The sequence below is a fragment of the Bolinopsis microptera genome, chromosome 10 (genome assembly GCF_026151205.1).
Source record: "Bolinopsis microptera isolate Bmic1 chromosome 10, MBARI_Bmic_1.0, whole genome shotgun sequence".
In the NCBI taxonomy this organism is placed as follows: Eukaryota; Metazoa; Ctenophora; class Tentaculata; order Lobata; family Bolinopsidae; genus Bolinopsis; species Bolinopsis microptera.
Window position 1 is genome coordinate 2796309 of NC_087081.1, and position 23999 is coordinate 2820307.

Genomic DNA, 23999 nt, shown 5'->3' on the forward strand with positions numbered 1-23999 from the left:
TATGGGTCACGTGGCTAACGTTCAGAACTTATGAACACGCTAGATTAATAGATGCTAAAATTAAGCCACTATCGTCGAAAACGCTATTTTAGAAATTTACCAATATCCTCAAACTTCAATGAACGTGTCCATATACAAATGTCGTCTTATCCAGTGCCGAAAATAAACTTCCTTGTTTTGCGCGCACGTAATATGAAATGTGCATGCTTATTGCTTAATATAGTATTAAAGGCTAATATAATAAGTTGTAACTATACAATTTGAAGGTGCAGTTTATATAATATCTCCACATATACAACAAAACAAAACCTTCGTTCATACTTCATCATCATGGTGCATATCAAAATAAAATTGTTTACAGTGTATAGTATACGTATCAAGTTGAATGTGCTTTTTGTGAAACTATGATACATGCGATTTATACTTCATACTTTTTGCAATTTCAGTCATATTATTGATTATATTTTGCATTAAATTTATAAATGATTGATTTGTAATTAATGTGGAAAATTTTTTTTTTGAGAAAATATTAACGGGTGAATGATATTCGTACAATATATGTTGCAGTTTAGCATATTGATAACAAATAAAATCATCGTCCCATGAGCAAACCTTACTGACTGGCCGTGTTATTAAAAAGTACAGGTGGTTTAATGTTTAATTTAAACAACAACAAACGGCTTGATATGAGCTCGCGCACGACATTTGCACGCGTGGCGCATTTCAATCGTCAAGCATGGCTAGCACATAACACAATTTAGCCGATCAGCAAACAGAAATTTGCAAAGTTAAAGTTGAAAACTTTTGATCGGCCCAAAATGAGACTTTTCTGGCGATTTTAAAATAACTCAAAATCTACGTTGTTTTTTACTGGGCCGCGCTCAGCCTGTCATTCCGCCTAATCTCTATATGAACATAATAGCCTGAGGTCCTCAGGTAACATTGTTTTAAATTGCCCCCTAGTTGGGAAACGTTATTTTTACAAGTCAAACATTTCGCAAAAAAGAAGTCGCTATAAGCTAGTAGCTCTTTTACTTTTGAGTTAGGCCCTACCCTTAATTGTCAGTAAGGTTTCCTGGGCTAGTATATAGGGCCCTACCCTAACCATTGATTCACGATGTCAATCCTTCGCAGCTCGGTGAGGCACAGTGGTGCATTTTGCCGATCTACCGAAGTGGTTGCGATGTGCGAGAAGAATTATTTGATGCGCGGCGCGACCCAGTACACAGTAGTGCATCGCGCTACAACCCTAACTATTTATATTTCCTGGGCTCAGTAAATTTAATTCATTGCACATTTTACAAAGAAAGACAATTTTATTCATTATTATTCATTATTTTGTATTTATCGTGCGCGTCACAATTAAAAATATTAAATCAATTAGGAATCAAAATACATTTTCATTAAACTTAGTATCCTGTGTCCAACAAAATTTAACATTAAATGATATCATTACATATAGTTTAAAAATTGTGTTTCGTTAATTAAATAATTGTGAAATATTGCTAATACACGATATTATAATAAATATTATACACAATATAATAATGAAAGAAACCGATGCGTATGTTAGCAGCAAGCTATAGCTAATAGCTTTTGTGCCAGGTGCATACAAATTATATGCCAGCAAGTTTATTCAAAATGCCAATCCTTTGCAGCTCGGCGAGGCACAGTGGTGCATTTTGCCAATTTACCGAATAGAAGATCGCTTGTGAAAAGAATTATTTGATACGCGGCGCGGCCCAGCAGTGCATCGCGGTACACAGCAGTTGGCAGTGAGCTGTATATAATGTAATAAATATATTTATAGCATATAATAAGTCGACTTTGTACATTTAGTTCAAAATGTGAATGGCCAACAAAATGTATTGATTAAAATAAATCTAACCTAGAATGGTCACAAAATTAAATCAACATTAAATTTGTGGCGCGCCGCGCATATTTTGCCATATTTCACTATATAGTGAAAATCGAGCGCTGGAAGATTTGTCATATTTTTAGTACAGATTCTATGCAGTGGTCTTCAAAGATCTCGCCGAATGGCACTACTTATTAATCGAATGATTTTTATACTTAATCACTCCACATTGTGAGAAAAAAATCTAATACATTATCTATAAATAATTCATTAATACTTCCCAGTGGAATAAAGATTTATAAAACGCTTCTTTGCCACAAAAGGATGAAACCAAAGATATTCATTATGTGTCTCCTTATTGCTTAAATAACTGGGTCCTTCAATTTTCCCTAAAAAAACTTCATTCAAAACATTCCAAAAATAAAAATCATTTACACTGTTTTTAGAAATCATTTCTTTCTTAAATCCTTTCATTCCAACTTTAAGTGTACAGTTTTTATAGAAGCAACTATATTATAGTGAGAAGCATCCCTACAGGAGAACATCCCCTTGTTTAACTCTGTTGAGGGATGTTGTGTGAAGTTTAGAATAAATTGGTATCAGATAAATTTATTTTACTCTCCACTATCTGACATGTGATTACAATGGACATCTGATTACAATTTTAAGATAAAGAAGTTTAAGATTGAACTGTCCTAAAGATCCATTTAAAGTTAAGTAGTAAGTACTAAGATCGTAAACCGAGACGGTGCACTCGCCACTAGGGGGCGCTTTTTCGGCGGGGGAGGGGGGCGCCAACATGCAATGATACGCCACTGTGCACGGGTGGTTCTAATGACAACTATTGTAAACAGTACACTATTAACCTAGGAGACAAATTGTTGAGGACAGGGAAGAGTAGAAACAGTTTTGAAGGTTTTACTAGATTTCGTTTACACACCAGATGGTGAAATTTCTCTAATTCTATTAAATATTTGTAAACAGTCTGGCAATAAATCTGAATTAACTAGAGGCATTAATAACCTCACTTATTAGGATGTTGTGATTATGATTGTGTTTGATGGCAAAGTCTGCTCACATGGAAGGACCCAAAAATGTTCATTCCCTCATTGGAGGTCTTGCCCAGGCATTAAAAGGCTTTTCAATGCCCAGATCATCTACTCTCATCAGTGAAGAACTTAAAAAACTGTCTGATGAAATCAAAAAGGAAAAGAAATATTCGTGTTCTTCTACAGTTCTGACAGCAGCACCTTCCCAACAATATTCGGAGCCTGTCTCTCTGCCTTCTTCCACTCCAGGAGAAGATTCCAGTGCCACTGTGTTCAAAAGACATTCTCAACACACTTTCAATTATGAGAATACCAGCGCTCCAAGTTTAAGTGCATTATCCACCCCAAGCTGTTCCACTGCTCAAATAGATTATTCTAATGGATATGATGTTGCAGATCATCCTAATACAGGAAACAATGTTGGAACTAATTTTGGAACTCATGTGAATCATTTTCCCAACAATTCATATCCATGTCAGTCTAGAACAATTTCTCCCTCCAACAGCTCATTTCCTCAAACTATTTCCCCTGCCTCATCACAAATACATCCAAATTCAGATACAGACATTTTGTATCACCCTGAGTCATTGCTAAAACTTTTATCTGATGACTCAGACTTCATACCAGATTCTACAGAGGTATCCAGGGAAAGTCACTGCAATTTTCAACCATCTGAACAAGACCCCTCATTGCAGTGTCCTACCGGAACTGCCATTTTAAGATTACCTGAGTATATAAAAGCACCAGCTAGAATTTTTCCCTTGGTGATTGGGTCGGAGACTTATGGGTTACCTTATCAGGATAACGGGTCAACTGTGGCAGTAACATTTAATGTTGTTCATGCTGCTGGTGAATTTGTTGTTGCTAAAGTTACTGGTTGTGGGCCCTTTGATACCAGTGCCCCTAACCCTGGTGGTATTATTCTCACCCTGGCTGATGAAATTAAAGTCCTTCACAATAAAAGCGTCTCAGAGATGACTATTGACGAACAAATTCAATATCATTCGTTAAAAGTAGGTGCACCAAAACTCAGTTATTGTTTTTTAGATTTGTTCTTATTAAAACCATATAATAATAGGTATGATCTTTTACCAACTAACTATTGTATCACTTCTATTTAATTCATCATGGATAATTTATGTTATAATTTATGTTATGATTTTTATGCTGTATGATTTATATTTGTCTTTTATATTTGTCTTTTTCAGGAGGAGCAGAACGAAGTAATCGCAGAGTCCATTAAAAAATTTAATCAGCAACAAAGAAACTCGACTGAGAGTGCAAGTGGTAAGTTTATAATCATGTTATTGATTACATGGTGTAGATCACCACCTTGAGAATTAGAAGCTCTGAACTGTCTTGTTTTGTTAATGTTAGGCTTACCTGTTTCTCAAGTGTTTGCTAAGAATGGCTTTATTGTTGTATATAGGTGAAAACATTTATCGCTAAATGTTCTAGGTGTTACACATCCAGAGCAAACCAAAAACATGGAGGAGGACATACAGGTAAAGGAGTGTAAGAAATTTATTGGAGCGAAAGTTTTCGTAATAGCTGGATATTGGATTGCAAAGCAAAAAACAAGAATTACGACCCAAAGACTGTGGAAATCTAGTGAAACAAATCCACATAAAGGACTCTGGAAATATAGCGAAAACCCATTTCAATGGCATCCCATTGAAGAACTCTGTAATAGGATGTTACAGAATTGTGCAAGAAAGAATCTCACATTCAATGAAATCGTAAAGATTCTTACTTTCCTTGCATCAAGGAGTGAAACATTAAAAACCTGTTGTTTGTCTGCTTTATGACAAAAGCAAGCATTGCACCTCGCTTGACTAAAGCAAGCATTGCACCTCGCTTGACTAAAGCAAGCATTGCACCCCGCTTGACTAAAGCAAGCATTGCACCCCGCTTGACTAAAAGCAAGCATTGCACCTCGCTTGGGACTGAACTTATGACCGCAACAAATATACTATGACTGGGCTAAATCACAATCACATGAACATACTTCAAAGCCATTAGCAGGGCTAATGTGCCCACTGAAATAATCTTTAATTTTGGTAGCAAGTTCTGGATTACTAACAGCCTATAAAAACACTGCAGTTATTGTACTAGGGAAAAATATCAGGAACACTATGAGAACTCAAATAGGCTATGGAAATTGGGGTCCATACATATCATCTTATACACCCTCAGTAATCCATCCTGTCACTCATTTTATTTGTTACAAAGTAGTGTTGAAAATCAACAAAAGTTTGCTTTTAAGTTGCTTAACCCTGCCATGGGGTGCAATGTATTTATAGATCATACCTGGATTTTGAAATAGTTTGGTTGGGAGAAGTAGTTAGAATTTCTCTTGTTTTCAATTTCTCATAACAAACTATTGTACCACTTCTCTGAACTTTTGCATAAGCAGATTTAACCGTTAGAGAGACAAATATCACCACAGCTTACTCCGCAGTATCTAAATGTTGGATCCGATGTCGTGGGCACAGTCGTAAAGGTCCCAGAAGGTGACTCATTGGGTCTTATTTCCTGCGAGATAAATGACGATTTTATCACAGTTCCATTCACTGCTTTGGAAATTGTTAGTGTAACTAGGCAGTAAATATGCCGGTAGTAGCTAGCCCTTGACTATACCTACAACAACTAATGTGCTTTTAGAAAATTAACATAAACCATGCAATGTCCATCCACCTCTTTTTCATGGATTGATGATCAAATTGTAAGGGTAGTTTCACAGGGCTAGCTACTTTTTCAATTTGTAGATAGGCTTTACAAATTCAACCTTGCACAAGACATAAGATTTATTGACATAATCAATATGACAATGGCTACCAAAACAGACTTACAGAACACACTGATCGCTATGATATACCAACACAAGGTAGACTCTGACATTAACGAACATATCGGATGTTCAAAATTTGAGTTAAAATAAATGTAATGGATCAACAGTGTTGCAGTACAGAACAGAATACAGCCAATACTCAATTTGTTATATCCCATTATAGCCAATGGTAGGAGGGGAAACTGTCCTCTTTGATCTGGAGTTAAACTGCAAAACCAAGAAAACAGAAGCAAAGAGAGTCAAACTTGCTCCCCTTGACACCAACCTGAAGAATGAAAAGAACACAAAATTGAATGGGATGCAGGTTTCCTTAAGTCTTATAATTTATTGTTTCTTAAGTGTTACTTTTTTGCAAATCTGTCACGTATCCAAGCAAATATGGCCCTCCCTAAACTACATACTAACCAAGTGTATTGCCCCCCTCAGAGAAAAAAATCACGGAATGTCAAAGATAGGCATTTACCTATGATAGCTAGTCCTCCGTCAACGTTTAGTCCACAGGTTTGGGTTGCATTGGTGATGATATTTTCTCTCATATGAATGATCGTTATGAAATTATAATTCATTATTCCATGAACAATTATGATCTATATGCATGTTGAATTACTTCATTATTTAAGTTTCAATGTATTGATAAAGTTCCATAACGTAATCACTAATCACTGGTTACCACCAACTTAAACTATATATTTTAGAAAATTACGAAATGCGGCATGGTCGGTAAAATAATGAGTCTCCCAACAAAAAACCGAGACGGAGTCATCAAGCTTTACGTGGAAAAACACTACACTAGAGCAGACTTCAAGTTATCTACTTGTGGTGATCAGTTCAGGACAGAGGTTGCTGTTCAGTTTGATCTTAACGTCTGGTTTGATACCTCTTCTCCCTTTGAAGCTGTGAATGTAAAGGTAGGATTAGTTTAGTTGTATGGAAAGGAGGAATAAAAGTGCCACCCCACTCCTCAGTCCTGAACCCCCTTCCCGGCATTATAATATATGTTGCAATCCGAGCTCATACACGTATTTAATAGTTTTGTTAGATAATTATAAATACATATATTACAAGCTCCACGTAACTTCTTCTCTTCCAGCTAGCAGATAAGGATGTGGTAGTTGGCCGGTACTCGTTACAAAGCTTCATCTGCGAGGAGCTTCCTGATGGTAAACATTGGAGTCTAGAGGACTTCAAACGCCTGTTGTTATTGCTACGAGAGAGTGCGACACAATCTTATGATTGGAAATCGGTCAGAATCTCATTTATTATAACTACAATCTGATATATCAATGTTTATCAAAAAGTCTGATATTATTTTAAAACTTGCAGTGGAGTCCGTGTCGTCCTTGATAAACTGTACAATATCGTATTTAAATTTACATTTTTATCACATTCGTTTCAGATGTCACAAAGTTTGAAAAGATCCCAAGGAGATATAAAGAATTTCCTTCACATATTTGTCATGAAAATTAATAAAACAACTGATCCCGCTTTGAATGGTGAGTCTTACATTTATCAAGCTCAAATATATTAAATTTCAGGTTTCTAGTGTGATAATACTTTGTAGAGATCTGTGATGATGTGACGTCATAAATGTTACTGTTACGTTACTTTTACGTTACTTTTACGTTACTTTTACGTTACTTTTACGTTACTTTTACGTTACTTTTACGTTACTTTTACGTTACTTTTACGTTACTTTTACGTTACTTTTACTTTCTTTATACTTATCACTGTTTTGAGCAGCCACATCTCGCCTTGTTTACAAAACTATTCTGATAAATTGTAGTAAATCATGCAAACAACTCAGGTACATACAACAAACAACAACTTGACAAATTCGTGAGCAACATAAACCAAATCAAGACGACGAAAAGACACAATGTTTGTAATAATGAGAACGTGCCCCTTTCTGAAAGAAGACGATCCAGAACTTCCTCGGCTAAAGAGACCCCTGGTATGTGTCAGTGGCACGTGTCAGCGTCACGTGTTAGAACAAGCGTACTTTGCTATTAATTTTTAAGTTAATCTGCACGTTTCAACTTCGGCACCAAAATAAGGAGAAGCGAGCTATGATAGTAGAATTAATATCGAATGTATTTATGCATCAAACTTATTTATGTGATTTATTTTTTCAGTTCCAAAAACTCAATCTAAATTGGTGATAAAAAATGGTGCTAAAAAAGCGTCTGGTAAAGAAAAACCTCCTTCACCAAAAACGTTCACTGAGCTGAAATCTAACAAGGTTTGTTGCGTTTTTTAATTATCTTGAATTAGAATAATCTGAGCTAATAACCGATAATGATCTCTTTTCCTAATCCTCTTCTAGCTTTAGAAAGAATGCTTGAAATATAAATACTAAATCCCCCTGAAATAAATACCTCTCCACAGAGACCAAAGCTTGCCCCAGCCCCACCCGTACCGATGGTGGACTCAATAAGCAAATCAGACAGCGTAAACCAACAGACTAGTCAGACTACTTCCTCTCACTTCTCACCCCATCAGAGTTTTGTAGCTAAAAATCTTCAGTCCTGGTCAAAGGTGACTTAAATTTAGTTCATCCTAGTCGTTTTTACTTTTGTTAAAAACAGAGTACCGTAGCTCTGTTTTTCGAGCTGATGCTACGATTCTAATTCTAAAGTAACAGGGCTCCTGTAGTCACTACAAACGAATTGTATAATTAAATCTTAACACATATATCTATTATCTAGTATAACCACCTCCCAACACAATGCCACCTCCAGTTTAACATACTATAAACATCAAACAAACACACTATAAACTTATAAACACACTATAAACTTATAAACACCCCACCAGGTACCGGAGGTGCCAGGAGACCAGGCAGTGAACAGTGTGCTGGGTGACGTGTTCAGTTCCTGTGGTGAGCACACTTCACAACCAATGTCCTCCAGCGGTGACACCTCAGAAGCTGATGCAGTACCCGACCTAGGAGCAGTGTATCGGTATATTGGTGCATTGCTGGCTAATGAGAAGAACTCGAAAGATATTCCGGTTAAATTGAACGGTTTGGAAACAGCATTATTTTTCAATTCTGAAATACTGCATACACAATTAAATTGAGGGGTTTAAAATTTATATTTTTTCTTCGACGATTCAGCAAAATACCAGCCCGTGAATTTATCAAATTTTATTAATAAATAAAAAATTACTGAATAAATAACTTTATTTTCAGAGATTGAAAGCAAGATAGTCGTCTATCTTTTACAAGACTTATTTGACGACATGTCAAAACGGAACCTGCTACCTCACAAACAGTTTCTCCTACAGCGGTACTTTGATTTTACCGGAACTAAAACCTCCGGCAGGACTCCAATTAATCCATTTAAATTGAAAGGATTTTTGCTGCATTTACCGGAACCTCAAACTCAAAGAGGTGCAGATTGAAAGGGCTAATTATAGGTCTCTTCTGGATCAATGTATCAGTAAAGTTTTGATTTTTAATACTATAATCTTTGCAGTTGTTTCATGTTTTTTAAAGATTAGTGGCGTTTACATTTTTAAACGAGCGTCGAGCTCTGCTAAATACTGCATTTGTACGAGTATTTTCTGAAGTGCAAGTGATGGTTTAAGTTGCAAAAGTTGTCAAAACCAAATTCAAAATTCTTATAAAAATGTTTTTAACTCGAGTTTTAAGCGAATGAAATAAGTTTAACTTTATCGCGGGAAATGTATCTTTAACAATATTGTTCATCGAAAGAAAATATGACACTTGACAGTTGCAGTCTTTTATAAATTGCTTAGCAGACAGATGGTATTATTATATTTACAAAGTTACCATTTTATTTTATAGCTATCGTGTTTTTTTTTCTTATTTAGTAATCGATGAAAAAAAGCGTAGAAAGTTAGAACAAACTAGGAAATGCAGCTGATAATTGTATCTACATTAATGCTTCAAATGTTTTCAAATAAAATTGGGACTCAATTTACTTACTGCATGTAAATTGACTTTTATATATTATATAACCTAAATATAACCTAAATACAATGTATTTACCATCTCTGTATAATTGTAGCGGACTATGTCAGAAGCACCTCACGTTAAGTCGGGTCCCACCGGGACTGGTGGGGGAGGCAAACATGTGGGCAAGGTCAAGAACAAGCTCCCAGCCCCCATCCAGATCACAGGTACTTTCACTTTCACTTTCACATTCACTTTCATTTTCTCTTTCACTTTAGATATTTTAAGTAAAAGTTCAGCCAGTAGCCTGATTGTTAGAGGATTAAGTCACTTTTTGCGCCCTTCAATCAATCGACCTAAAGTGATTAACTAATTAATTAATTACAGCGGAGCAGCTTCTAAGAGAAGCCAAGGAGCGACAGCTGGAAATTGTACCACCGCCTCCCCGACAGAAGATAACAGATCCAACCGAACTGGCTGAGTACAGGATGAGGAAGAGAAAACAGTTCGAGGATAATATCAGGAAGAATAGGTCTGTATCTAGATATTAGATATTAGATACCAGATTGTTTTAGTTTATGGTTTGGCGCTGAAATTACATGATTAAAATTGTGCTTTAAAATATTTTGATCAAGCTCTAAGTTTAAATTTTAAAATTTTATTTTACAGTTAGTTTATTTTTTAAACACAAACTGATACTTGTAAATGAAGTACAACTTGGATTACTGGTGGGGATTACAGTGGTTTCTCGCAGGGCTGTAATGGTGAACTGGATAAAATACGCAAGGTGGGAGGAGGAGACTCAGGAATACCAACGTGCCAGGTAGGATAACCAATCACAGCACAGTAAGCACACCACGTGACACAAACTAACCAATCATAAAAGAATACTCACACTATGTGGATAGTCTGTTTCATTTGTGTTTCTTACTAACAGCTAAAATTGCCGACTTGGTTATCCTTCTATCGCTAAGAGGCCCTTAATCAATTATCTACTAATCGGTTTATAAACGACAATGTATTCAGGTCAGTGTACGAACGAGCCTTGGATGTAGATCACCGCTGTGTTCCCATGTGGCTCAAATACACCGAGATGGAGATGAAACACAAGCAGGTAAGATGTTACTTTAAAACCTTGATAATTGTGACATGAAAGCTATTGATCCACAAACAATATTGACAAATCGTTATTGCTGCTATAAGTACGAATAGAGAAATATATCGGGCATAACTGTATAATATTATAACGATGAATTGTCTCATTTTGAATATAAATGAAATGATTATGATAGATTCTTTTCGTCCAGATATTCTTTGTACGTGACATGATAACATTTTTAAAGCTCCTAACTATACACACCTCACAGGTAAACCACGCAAGGAATATATGGGACCGAGCAGTGACGCTGATGCCTCGTGTTTCCCAGTTCTGGTACAAGTATACTTACATGGAGGAGATGCTGGAGAACATAGCCGGAGCCAGACAGGTAACTTGGTGATATTATGCTACTAAAGCAACCATAAATCACGTGATATTATGACGTGATTTATAATAAACTCCCAATAATTTAGGATCTGAGGAAGGGAAGAAATCTCGATGTTATCAATTAGTCGGTTAGTTAAATAAATCTTCTTTCAGGTATTTGAGAGATGGATGGAATGGGAACCAGAAGAGCAAGCTTGGAGCAGTTACATTAACATGGAACTGAGATACAAGGAAATTGACAGAGCCAGAGACATTTACACCAAGTTTGTCTTGGTACACCCCACGGTAAACATTAGAAAATCGCAATGATAATTAAACGAAGATCGAAATATAATAATATGTGATAAAATGCATGTTCTTATCCAATAAATGTTGCGGCGTTCATCAAAATTATAAATACATCTACTTTTCTTGCTACTGTAAGATTCTCATTATTTTACAAGTAGTCCACGTAAATGAAACCCAGGTTAAGAACTGGATAAAGTTTGCAAAGTTTGAAGAGAAACATGGTAACGTAGCGGGAGCGCGTGAGGTGTACGAGCGAGCAGTCGACTTCTTCGGGGAGGAATACATGGAGGAGGGACTTTTCATTGGATTTGCTAAGTGAGTTGTCAGTAAATACCAGTACATAAATCTTAGTGACAATTCAAATATAATCTGTCAGTTTTTGGACATATTATAGAAATTATTGGACGTATGATTTATGAATTTAAGGAGTTGAAGCTTTTAGAAAACATTTAATAAGATAAATATTGTGTTCAAACATTATCTTATATACTATATAGGTTTGAAGAGGGACAAAAAGAATCAGAACGCGCACGTGCTATCTACAAATACGCACTTGAGAAACTAACCAAAGAACAATGTCCTGATCTCTTCAAATCGTACTCGATATTCGAGAAAAAGTTTGGTGATCGCCGAGGAATCGAGGATGTCATCATAAACAAACGAAGGTTTAAGTACGAAACTGAGATTAAACAGAATCCTCTAAATTATGATGCTTGGTTTGACTTACTACGATTACTGGAGGCTGATGGTAGTTTGGATGATGTGAGAGATACTTACGAGCGTGCTATTGCTAACATTCCTCTTGTTGCTTCAAAGAAAGGTTGGAGAAGGTATATTTACCTGTGGATAAACTATGCACTGTTCGAAGAACTTGAAGCAGAGGACGTGGATAAAACGAGGGAGGTTTACAAAGCTTGCCTTGAGGTTGTGCCACACAAAAAGTTCACATTCGGTAAAATATGGCTCATGTTCGCACAGTTTGAGATCCGACAGAAGAACTTGGATGGTGCCAGAAAAATTTTGGGCACATCCATCGGAAAGTGTCCCAAACCAAAACTCTTCAAGGGTTACATCGACCTGGAACTACAAATGCGAGAATTCGACCGATGTCGGAAAATCTACGAGAAGTTTCTCGAACACGACATGTCAAATTGTAACACGTGGATGAAATTTGCTGAACTTGAGACCATATTAGGGGACACTGATCGAGCAAGGGCTATATTTAACCTCGCTATTCAGCAGCCTCTTCTAGACATGCCGGAGATTCTTTGGAAAGCTTACATTGATTTTGAAGTTGAGGAAGAGGAGCATGACCGGGTGAGAGCTTTGTACAAGGCTCTCCTTCAAAGAACCAAACACGTCAAAGTTTGGATCTCTTTTGCTAACTATGAGGCGAGTATCGAGCATACGAAGAAAGCTCGTGAGATTTACGAAGAAGCGGACGGATCCTTACAATCAGACACGCAGAAAGAGGAGAGGGTACTTTGTTTGGAAGCTTGGAGAGAGTTCGAGACAACACACGGCACTGAGAAAACACAGGATGAAATAAAGAAGAAGATGCCGAGAAGAGTGAAGAAACGAAGGAAGATCGATGTGGAGGAAGGTGGAGAGGGTGGTTGGGAGGAATATTGGGATTATATCTTCCCTGATACTGAGGCTAACTCTTCCAACTTGAAGTTCCTCCAGATGGCGAAAGCGTGGAAGAAGCAGAAGGATGATGACGATAGTGACAGTGACCAGGATGATGAGGAGGATGAAGATGCAGCAGATGATTGAAGTTTTCATTAAGTTGTGACAATATCTTCGATTGTTACTTCGATGATGATGTGGCTTCCCATGAGACGTTTATCAAGATTCCCCAGATACCGGATACAGTGATCCATGTTGAGTATAAGATTGATATGACCATGAACATCAGACTTAACTGGACGAAATACAGAACATTTTAACTGACTTATAATTCAGATTTTATTTGAAGCTTATTGAATTTGTATAACTTTCCTACGTTCTTAGTTATTTATTGTTTAAGAGTATTATTTATGATAGTCTTATTCATCGAAATTACGATCTTGGATCATGCTATTGGCTTGTTTTCGTAAATTTAGACAATTTTACGAGGCTTTAACATCCGTATAATTGTTATATCCATTACAACATCACATACTTGTTCATTGAAAAACATAAATAAAATCAAACATGTGATTTACTACCCCCCCCCCCCCCCCCCCCCCCTTACTAAAAAACATAACAATTAACACCTAGTAGCGGTTACATGAGATGTAGTGTTGTGCAGCTTATCAGATCAACTACTCGTCTAACCTTCATCCAACATCAAAAGAAAAGTCTTGCTAACCAGACTAGAACCTTCTCTCTGTTCACTCCAAATACCAGAACATTCCAAACCAAGATTATGCAAATACCAGAGGATCCCAACACTGCTGAAAGCCTGGTTGTTCTGAACAAACATTTTGGTAATTTCAGTTATTTGGGCAACACAAAATCTGATGAGGACAGGTGGGATTAAATTTTTAATTATTCCATTTATTTATTTTTGGGTGAATATATTTCGATTCTTTGGCAAGACATCTCTTGACATAATCCCAGAGTGTTAAACTTTAAAGGTTATTCTTTATGTTAACGAATATGATACGGAGGTAGTAAAAGGTAAGATATACTTATAAATTTTGTTGATTATTAACCGTCAATTAACTGTTAATAATTAACTGTTGAACAGCTAATTAATTAACTGTTTCAGAGTTCTCTTCTCTCGCCTAACTACAAGTCCCTGTTCTCAAGCGTACCCTCACCTAGCTCGCTGGTTCTACCACATGACCGTACAGTGTGGTAACAGTGCTGCTAGCAGTGACGCCGTGTCCAAAGGCCAGCCAACCTGGTAAGAGATTCGTTGTCAAATGTCAAACACAAGGAATTATTTTATCCTGCACCATTATTATATTTTATTTTTCTCTTACGTTGCCCTATGATTACCATTGTCGCCCCAGACTTAAAAATACTGTGGACTTGACACTTAAGCATGAGGGTCTTAATAAAACAAGTGTAAGATAATATCGACGATAGTTCGTCTGTCACGTGTCACATGTGTTTAGGTTGATGACAACTCACCCCATATCAAGATTACTGAGAAAGTGCGATGAGACTGGATTTTGGCCATTTGAAAGTGCGATTGTCACGTGCAGTGGCGAAAAGTACTTATTTTGTATAAAATGATTGCATGAGCATATCCTGGGTATTAAAAGTTAGCAGGTCATTATAGTCATGGTTAGGGGTGGGCAAGAATGATAATATTTTTGGGTCATGTCATGAAATCAGAAAAGGCCCATTTTTTATGATCAACATTCATTAGGGTTTTATAGATTATAATGATACAAATTAGGCCATTTTTCGGTTAAAACAGTCAAAAATGACCCTCCCGCCTTTCGAAAACAGGATAGGAGGGGAAATGCCGAAAATCGATTTTTTGGGCCTCCAACCATCATATTTCTTCTATATAAAGGTCGATGGTCATAAAAAAATGGGCCTCTTTTGATTTCAACAAATTTGCATTTTCGTGCCCATAGGGACCTAGAGCTGGCTTTGTTAACATTCAATCGGTCTCGCTGGCTTGTTAGATGCAATAATTGAAAACAATCAAGACCAAAAGATCGATGACCAATAAAATTCCCGTGGCATAAAGTTTAAAAGTGACTAGGTGTCCAGTATGTAAGGAGTATATTTCTTTTAAAACGGCCGGAAAATATGTCGTCCTTAATCCTATACCTTACTGTATTTTGCTTTGCTGATTATATTACCGAGCTCCGAGGAATTATTAGTTCTTCATAATTGTCAAAAAATACTGACGCTCAAGTAGTTTAGGTGGGGTTCGAACACCCAACAGGTGGCTTCACAGCAGGCAATTGGCCAACCTCGCCACGAGGTCACATGCAAAGTAATATTTATACCTTTATATTCGCGCGTTTCTGCTAATTTTACAGTGCTGAAAAGCATGCCTAAATCTCGAGTCTAGGCTCGCGATATCGTGAGCCTAGCGATGAGATTTAAACGAAACTGGCAAAAATCTCGCACAAAACTTGTGCGCCGTTACGTTGAAGTTTTCACAATATAAACACATGATAAACAAGTGATAAAATACACATGATCGCACGTCATGTTAAGTTCCTAATTATATTTATTGTGTCCCTCAACTTTTAAATTCAACTTTTTCTGTTTTCTTATTTATTTTCTTGTTAATTTTGTTCTGTGTTTATTTACAAATTTTGTGCGATGAGCCTAGCTCGCCATCTCGCATGAATCTTGACCTGGGAGCTCACGGCATGTCACGTGACTATTGATTTAAATTCCGAGAATTATCGTCTTCGGTCATCGCCTCATCACTTTTATCCGCATTACTTTTTAAGGAACTGTCCTGAGCAAAAGACGGCTCAGTTGAAGATATGGAACAGTTTGACTCGTCGCAAGGATGATTTTATACCCTCTAATGGGAAGAATGTTACGTGGTACAACTGTGGTCCTACAGTCTACGATGCTAGTCACATGGGGCACGCTAGGTTGGTACTTTACAAAGAAAGACTTAGGATTTACCAAGTTGGTCATTTTATTTATGTTACACAAATACAGTTATTACGCAACTTTGATTTGTGCGAATATTTAAATTTATGTAAGTTATTCTGTAGCACCCGTAACTTCTACATAACATTCTCAGATCCTACACAATATTCTCAGAGCCTACATAACATTCTCAGATCCTACACAATATTATCAGATCCTACATAACATTCTCAGATCCTACATAACATTCTCAGATCCTACACAATATTCTCAGTTCCTACATAACATTCTCAGATCCTACATAATATTCTCAGATCCTACACAATATTCTCAGATCCTACATAACATTCTCAGATCCTACTCAATATTCTCAGATCCTACATAACATTCTCAGATCCTACATAACATTCTCAGATCCTACATAACATTCGACATCCTACGACGGATAATGAGCGACTACTTCGGTTTCAACATCCTTTACGTTATGAACATCACTGATATAGACGATAAGATAATCTACAGAGCCAGAACTAAGTTCTTGTTAGATCGGTATCGTAGTGAGATGGGTGCCCGTGACAAGGTTAGTTGAGTTAATTGAGTTAATTGAATAATGTGTTGAGTGTTTATCTGTTTTTGTTCTGACCCTACACTCGCCAGCTTATATCTCTCCCTTATTCTCCCAGTATATATAAGTATATATCAATATGTAATATGTTATATGTATATGATCAATCGATTTACTTTTCAGAACGAAGTTCTATCTGAGATTAAAGAATCAGTAGAAGACTTCAAAGTCAAGATGTCCGGATTGACACCAGAGGACCCAAAGTTAAAGATGATGCAGAAGGTAATGGATAAGTTATCTCCGGTTCTTGCTAAGCCTGATGCTGACGTTGGGGAGCTGCTGACTCTAGCCAGTATGGCTATGGAGACTTGGCTAGATACCAGGTCAGTTAGAATTATTGCGTTTTATAGGTGAATCTGAAATAGCCATTGGAGCTTCACGTTTTTACATCCATGCAATAAAGCATAGATTCAATCAGTTGAAAAATCTTGTTTAAACCCTAACCACTTCCACCTTTAATTTTAAAGTAATATTGCAGATATTAGATAACATATCATGGAATTAAATTAATACCCACGTGACTATCACATAGAAACACACATTAGTACCCACGTGACTAACACGTGATTATCACAGTGACACTAAATCTTGTCCAGGTTGGGAGCGGATGTGACAGACCACAGTATATTCGCTGCTCTGACCCAGCATTGGGAGACAGAGTTCCACAAGGATCTGAAGGAGCTGAATGTGCTACCTACTGATGTCTTGACTAGAGTAACTGATTATGTGCCTGAAATTGTGGACTACGTTCAGAAGGTACGCTGAACTTCATCATTTTCCAACAGTTTTGCCAAATTTAACAATTCGACTGCGTGTACTTGTGCTCAGCATTACATTTAATTTCCAATAGTACGCTTTCTACTGCAATACATACATCTTGCAAACACACAGAATATGCTGCCCGCAACTGCTGAAGTAAAGCCTACTTTCTTAAAAGATATTTCCTTGTGTAACATTGCCACCATGTGTTTAATTAATACCCACGTGACCGTCACGTGACTGTCACGTGGTGTCACGTGACAGTCTGGTACCACTCTCTTTAAACTAAATGTCACTTATCACTGCTAGTTACTCTTAATTTGACAATCGTGACAATGCAGTATCTTAATCTGTCTCAGTGTCTTTTTGTTGAATGGAATTGGAAGTAATGAATTGTGCTGGATAAATTAATCATCAACTCCTTGGACCTGGTTAAGGCTAGTTTTGAAGAAATTAAAACGTTTTGGTCACCTTGATGATGTGTATGATCGACTATAAACTGCTTCATAGTTCATTTTGTCCTTCCAGACCACACTTATCAGTTATCTATGGTACAGAGTCCGGGATAAGGGAAGACGTTCGCGCGAAATCATATTTTCTGTTCTTTGTTAAATTTTTCGGCACGCGCGATAGCCGAACCGTTCATAATTATCGAAACAACTTTTTTTAACACCCAAAACTAGCAATAGCAGTTTTTGCGCGCATATACTTAACAGCTTACTTCGTTAATTGTACCCACGTCAATCAAACTACTGAGTACGGCGAGTTAAATTAAACTTTGAAAATCATTACATAACTTGTAAATTAATTAATGAAAACCATCATTTCATTTTTCTCAGATAATAGACAACGGTTATGCGTACGCTAGTAACGGTAGTGTGTACTTCGACTCAGCAGCCTGGAGGAGAGACAGGGGCTACCTTGCCAAGCTGAAACCGGAAAGTGTTGGCGATTTGGATGCTTTAGCAGAAGGAGAAGGTGATTCATTACAGGATCTTTAGGAAGAATTCCACAATGTCTGATTGTAAATACGTATTTGTAGTGAGGAGAGTTTGGGTTCTATAAATCTATCTAATCCCAATTGTTGGTCTCCTTCTGCCTTCATGTCTTGGATAATTTAATTTGGCAATCATATCGGTTATCTTGGTAAATCAAATTGGTTGTGTTCTAGAGAAGACTTTTCGACCCTTGACCGAATAAGGGATTTGTGTACCGAGTCTAGAATTCAAACAAAGGAATTTGTAAAACCTAGAGCATGACAAGGTACTCCTGTCCTAAAGATGAATGACATTTTCAGCTATGGATATTAAAAAACTCAGAGGGTTTCATTTATTGATAAACGATTTTTAAAACTTTTGCTCGTTTCCTAAACTCATTTTGCAAATTTTTAATACGTTTGTTTAAATTCGCTAATGGATTAAAACTGATAAGAAGACCGACTGTGCGACGCGAATTATTCCTTGCTGACTGACCATGGATACCACTACAAACACTCCAACTTCTTCTCAACGGACTCTCGGGCTGCCAGGTAGCGGCACGCCCACCGCTACCGCAGACTCTAAGGGCTACCTGGCAGACCCCCTTTACACAGGTACGGTAGATAGGGGCACTCAAACTACCATGAAGTCATTTAGTCCACAACTCTGCCTTGACCTTGTTGATCAGCTCTCGGAAGATCAAATGACACTTGAACTCGAAAGAACTTGTAATGAGAAGTTCATCAAAGCTCGAGGCAAAATACGTAAAAGTAACTCGCTTACTGAACATTTTAAACAAGTAGTCATAGAAGACAGTACCGACTTAACACACGATCTCAACAAATTAACCTCTAATTTTGCGAGGCACGTGTCGGAAGCAAACAAACAACTGGAGCAGCTGAAGGAGAACGTAGTCCGTGCCCAGACGCTCGTTAAAGACCTACAACAGCCAGCAGCTCCTGCAGCCCGTGACGTCCCCCTCCTGCCGACTCCTGCCATCCTACCTACACCATCCTCAACAACTCGCAGTACTAGTAACCTGGAGCCTGAAGGTATCATGCCTTATACACTTTATGCAGAAAATTTATTTAAACAGTTTCAAGCTGCGCATTTGGACAACAACACAACATATGACCGCAATTTTGGAAATAGGAAAGTTGCCCACTATGGGAACATGCCTTATGAGTATGCTGGAGGCCGCCATGTGGCACGTGAAATCAGCACCAACACTTATCTGGCGAATATTGTTGATCATTTGAACTCCCTATTCCCTGACCAGGCCAAACCGTTCAACAGTTTCCTCGTGACCAAATATGATAACCATATCTCACACATCCCGCCACACAGTGATAACGAGCCATCAATAGACCCAGAAAGCACCATTCTAACCATCACGCTGGGTGCCCCTCGCCCCGTAGTGTTCAGAATAAAACCACCTGGTAGCTATAAGCGGTTCTCCCTGACCCCAGAACATGGGTCAATGTACACGATGACTCGGGCTAGCCAGGATGTGTTTGACCACAGTGTACCCCGGGTCAAGGAACAAGATTTCTCTGGCACTAGAATTAGCATTACCTGCAGGGTCCTCCGCCATGCATCAGCACCATACCAGAGGGGTAATTCTAGTCATGCTCGGCCTAAAAGGGTGTTGATTCTTTCAGATTCGAAGAATAAGTCGTTTGATTGTTCCACATTGCATGAGCCAGTTGTTGCCTTCAGAGAGGATCTCTTTCATCTGCGGGATCTACACCAGCACTGCAGATCCATTGAGCAGGCTGATGTTGTTCTCCTCTCTGTGGGCATCAACGACCTCAGAAAACACCGCGTTCACCCCTCGACTCTACACAACTTTGTTGAACGCTCAGTGAATCAATATAAAAACACTAAGTTCATTTTTGATTCAATTTCACCTCTCAACATGAGCGCCGACAGATTCAACAACATGAACAAATCTATTGACCAGCTGAACATGACATTGTTCGAACTTTCAGTTCATACTTCTAACTTCAAACTGTTTGATAACTTGAAATTTGGCACCTCACACCTGGCACGAGATGGCCTTCACTTTAATTTGTCTGGTCAATCCGTGCTATCTGAGTGTTGGGTTCACTGCATTCTACTTTCTCTAGGACTAAAGAGAGGATATCTGCCCCTGCGGCGCCAGTATAGAAATTTATTATGTCAGTTTTCTTTTCGTGTTAAGTGATTAATCTTTATGATAGAATTGCTGCACTACTTAACAATTTCACTCAAGAACAGAACAAGACCGACTAAACAAGCATGTAGCTGACAGAACAAACTGCGGAAATGGTCACCTTATAAATCCACCATAATAACCTGTAAACTAAATTCGAACAAATTTCAGCCTAAGTTATACCTAAATAATATCACGTATAATTTTAATTCATCATGAGCCTCAATATTAGTCCAGCATCTATGTCCATCACTCTTCGAATGAGCTGATTGGCTGATCACATCTTATCTAATCTAAGACGAGTTATCTCCGTTTCTCAGAATATTGCTTATTTTCTCAATTTAAATAGATGAAAATGAATTCTACAGTTACGTGATTATATCACATAACTGATTATGATAGTATAACTAATCACGGACGGGCGTCGATCACGCAAACAAACTGGACACGGACAATAATACAAGTACAAATTACACACCGTAAAGGGAATTATTGCTCCACAGTCGGTCGTTTTATTGTTAGATTTCACATGATTGAGTTAGAAACATATAGAAAACGTATTGGCTACTTTAATAATAGCCACTCAAACAAGAAGAGAACAAAGAATTCAGTAATACACTCCACACCCGTTCAAAACTCATGCAAACCACATCACATATGTCTTGCTTTTATGTACTATTATTTCGTCCTTGTTATGTTACTCTGTTTTACCACCTGTATTTTGGAAAACCCACCTACAAACCCTGCTAAACTGATACAGCTTATTAAATCTCCACTCCTACTAAATATTAACAGTCTTGGTAATTTACTTTGCAATTTCTACCTTGTTATCTTTGGTATTGCAATTAGACGTACAATGAGTAGCTTATCTATTAGAGGTAAAACACTACATACGTTGTTTGTTAAATACAATTCCAAACGAGGCTTAATCCCATATCTACAAAATATAACTGCATCACTTTACCTTTGGATACTACTCATAAACTTTCTCCTTATCTTTATTTGTAACCCTAGCATGAAAAATCCAGGACCCCCGGGAAACTGCTCAGTTTTTTATTGTAACGTTCAGGGCTTGATCCCTTTTGGTGAACTTGGAGATGCAAATCCCACTCTCCACTCTACAAAAATTCACGAACTAAACCATTTTATTTATATCAATAAACCAGATATTGTAGTTTATAATGAAACATGGTTAAAGGACAATATCCATGATAGTGAAATCATCTCGACAGCTGATTACAAAGTATTTAGACTTGACCGTTCTAGCTTTACTCATCCCCCGGACCCCCAGAATAGTCGGAAATTCAGAGTAAATGGGGGTGGTGTCCTTATTGCCATAAAACATTGTCTTGACATAGAATCTAAAATCATTCCTGTCAAATGTAGAGCCGAGATTTTGAGTATTGAGCTTTCTGACAAGTTAGGAAGAAAATCCATATTAAGCTCGTTCTACAGAGTTGGCACACTTGGCAATGATAACCATGATAGAGTCAAGCAATACCTACATAACATCCGTAGGCGTAGAAGAGTACAGAGCATTACCTTGGTTGGTGATTTGAATATGCCCCAGGTCAGATGGGATGAGGGCTCCTCCTCTGTTCCTATTGAACAAGCATTCATTGATACGTTTAATGATTTATCTTTACAGCAGCTGGTAACAGATTCTACACATTACAGGGGAAATGTTCTAGATGTAGTTTTGACGGATAAGCCAGAAATTATATCAGAATTAATTGTTGACAGTAAACATGGTATTTGTGGGTCGGATCACTATGCGATAAGATTTGACATAAAACTTAACGCTAGAAAGAAAAAGTCTACCAAACGAAAAATCTATAGCTTCAAAAGGGCCAATTGGACCAATTTAAATAATGCACTGAATTCTGAAAACTGGGAACATCTACTTAGTGGTAAACCAGTCGAAGAGGCCTGGTCAGTTTTCAATACTATTTTCACTTCTCATTGTAATTCACATATTCCTAAGATATCTGTCTCCGATGAATTTCAACCCCCATGGTTTGACTCAGATGTCTTTGATTTATGTAGAAAAAAGGAGCGACTACATGACGAATGGAAACAGTCTTCTAATCCAAAAAAATATTTAAAATTTTCCAAAGCTAGGAGGGATTTTAAAAATCTCGTTGATGCAAAATTGGACGCAAACTTTGAAGATGATGATAACAGAAATCTCATTAACAAAAAGTTCTGGTCTTTTGTGAAATCTAAATCAAACTCTAATCGCATTCCTGAAACAGTCAGCTACAATGGTTACCTACGGTCCGATCCGCAAGGACAGTGTGAGTTATTCAATAAATATTTTAACGAACAGTTTACAGAGGGTAGTGATTATGATATAGATATCGACTTTTCCAGTGACCGTGATTTTCAGGTCAATTTCGACACTTGTAAAATCAAAGGTTTACTTGAAAATATTGATCCAAGTAAAGCGCAAGGGGCCGACAATATCCATGGAAGAATTTTAAAGTACTGTTCAGTGAGCCTGTCTAAGCCTCTTGCTATCCTTTTTGAAGCTTCTTATAAAACTGGATGTATTCCAGCAGATTGGAAAATGGCAAACGTTGTTCCAGTTCATAAAAAAGGCTCTAAAATTGAAGTTAACAACTATAGGCCAATTTCTCTGACAAGCATTATTATGAAAGTTTACGAAAAAGTAATCCGGGATGAATTGCTCAATCGATGTGAACATCTTATTGATCAACGTCAACATGGTTTTATGAGTAGGAAATCATGTACAACTCAGCTAGTAAATTTCTGTGACAGCTTAGCCCTATCTCTCAATGACAATGTTCGCACTGACATAATATACTTTGATTTCCAAAAAGCTTTTGATTCTGTCAACCACGACATAATTCTGTTGAAGCTCAAAGAACAATATAACATTGATGCATCTCTACTGAGATTCTTCAAGTGCTACCTTGAAAACAGATACCAAAGGGTTGTCATTGGAAATAAAATGTCTGCTCCCTGTCAGGTTAGATCAGGTGTCCCCCAGGGCTCAATTTTAGGGCCTACTTTATTTATACTTTTTCTTAATGACATTACAGAGGATTTGTCACCGGAAACAAATATAACCATGTATGCTGATGATACAAAAATATGGCGTAGAATCACGTCCCAGGATGACCATTGGCTGCTCCAGCGGGATATTAACAGTCTTCAAAATTGGGCTCATCATAATAAGATGGTGTTTCACCCTTCAAAAAGTCACGTTCTTTCTATTACCCGAGCATATTCTATGAATCGTAGTGTTAATTTTGTGTACTCAATGAATGAAACGGCTATCGAATACACAGACATTGAAAAAGATCTTGGAGTACATATCAATAGTAAGTTAGATTGGTCACATCACTGTGATATGATATACTCTAAGGCTAGTCAGAGGTTAGGCCTTCTAAAAAGAACATGTTAC

The 23999-nt window shown here is 37.4% G+C and overlaps 2 protein-coding genes across 3 annotated transcripts in view; both read left to right on the forward strand.

Moving 5' to 3' along the window:
- LOC134821736 (crooked neck-like protein 1) overlaps positions 1-23999 on the forward strand; it is a 79265-nt gene that overhangs the window by 15480 nt on the left and 39786 nt on the right. Inside the window, exons 2-9 of one of the 2 annotated variants that reach the window (XM_063832479.1) lie at positions 9790-9901; positions 10062-10206; positions 10429-10497; positions 10701-10788; positions 11042-11161; positions 11314-11445; positions 11627-11763; positions 11946-13522. In XM_063832479.1, the coding sequence (XP_063688549.1) occupies positions 9796-9901; positions 10062-10206; positions 10429-10497; positions 10701-10788; positions 11042-11161; positions 11314-11445; positions 11627-11763; positions 11946-13224 (2076 nt within the window). In that variant the 5' untranslated portion in view covers positions 9790-9795 and the 3' untranslated portion in view covers positions 13225-13522. Of the gene's footprint in view, positions 1-9789; positions 9902-10061; positions 10207-10428; positions 10498-10700; positions 10789-11041; positions 11162-11313; positions 11446-11626; positions 11764-11945; positions 13523-13710; positions 13963-14203; positions 14342-15863; positions 16014-16428; positions 16595-16762; positions 16963-17235; positions 17396-18237; positions 18377-23999 lie in introns of those variants that run through there. The other variant, XM_063832478.1, reaches the window with a different exon arrangement.
- On the forward strand, positions 2020-9565 carry LOC134821735 (uncharacterized). Its single transcript, XM_063832477.1, has 14 exons — positions 2020-3920; positions 4116-4194; positions 4366-4412; positions 5369-5494; positions 5922-6062; positions 6185-6259; positions 6454-6666; positions 6849-7001; positions 7155-7251; positions 7563-7709; positions 7891-7997; positions 8144-8293; positions 8573-8780; positions 8949-9565. Exons 1-14 carry the CDS (start codon positions 2919-2921, stop codon positions 9158-9160), a joined length of 2757 nt encoding a protein of 918 aa, XP_063688547.1. The 5' UTR covers positions 2020-2918; the 3' UTR covers positions 9161-9565.

What these genes read in the sequence shown, in the direction of transcription:
- LOC134821735 (XM_063832477.1), top strand. Translation starts at nt 2,919, where the DNA reads ATGGCAAAGTCTGCTCACATGGAAGGACCCAAAAATGTTCATTCCCTC. An exon ending in AATCTTATGATTGGAAATCG is followed by an intron (nt 7,002 to 7,154) that starts GTCAGAATCTCA and finishes CATTCGTTTCAG; the next exon opens with ATGTCACAAAGTTTGAAAAG. An exon ending in CTGAGCTGAAATCTAACAAG is followed by an intron (nt 7,998 to 8,143) that starts GTTTGTTGCGTT and finishes ACCTCTCCACAG; the next exon opens with AGACCAAAGCTTGCCCCAGC.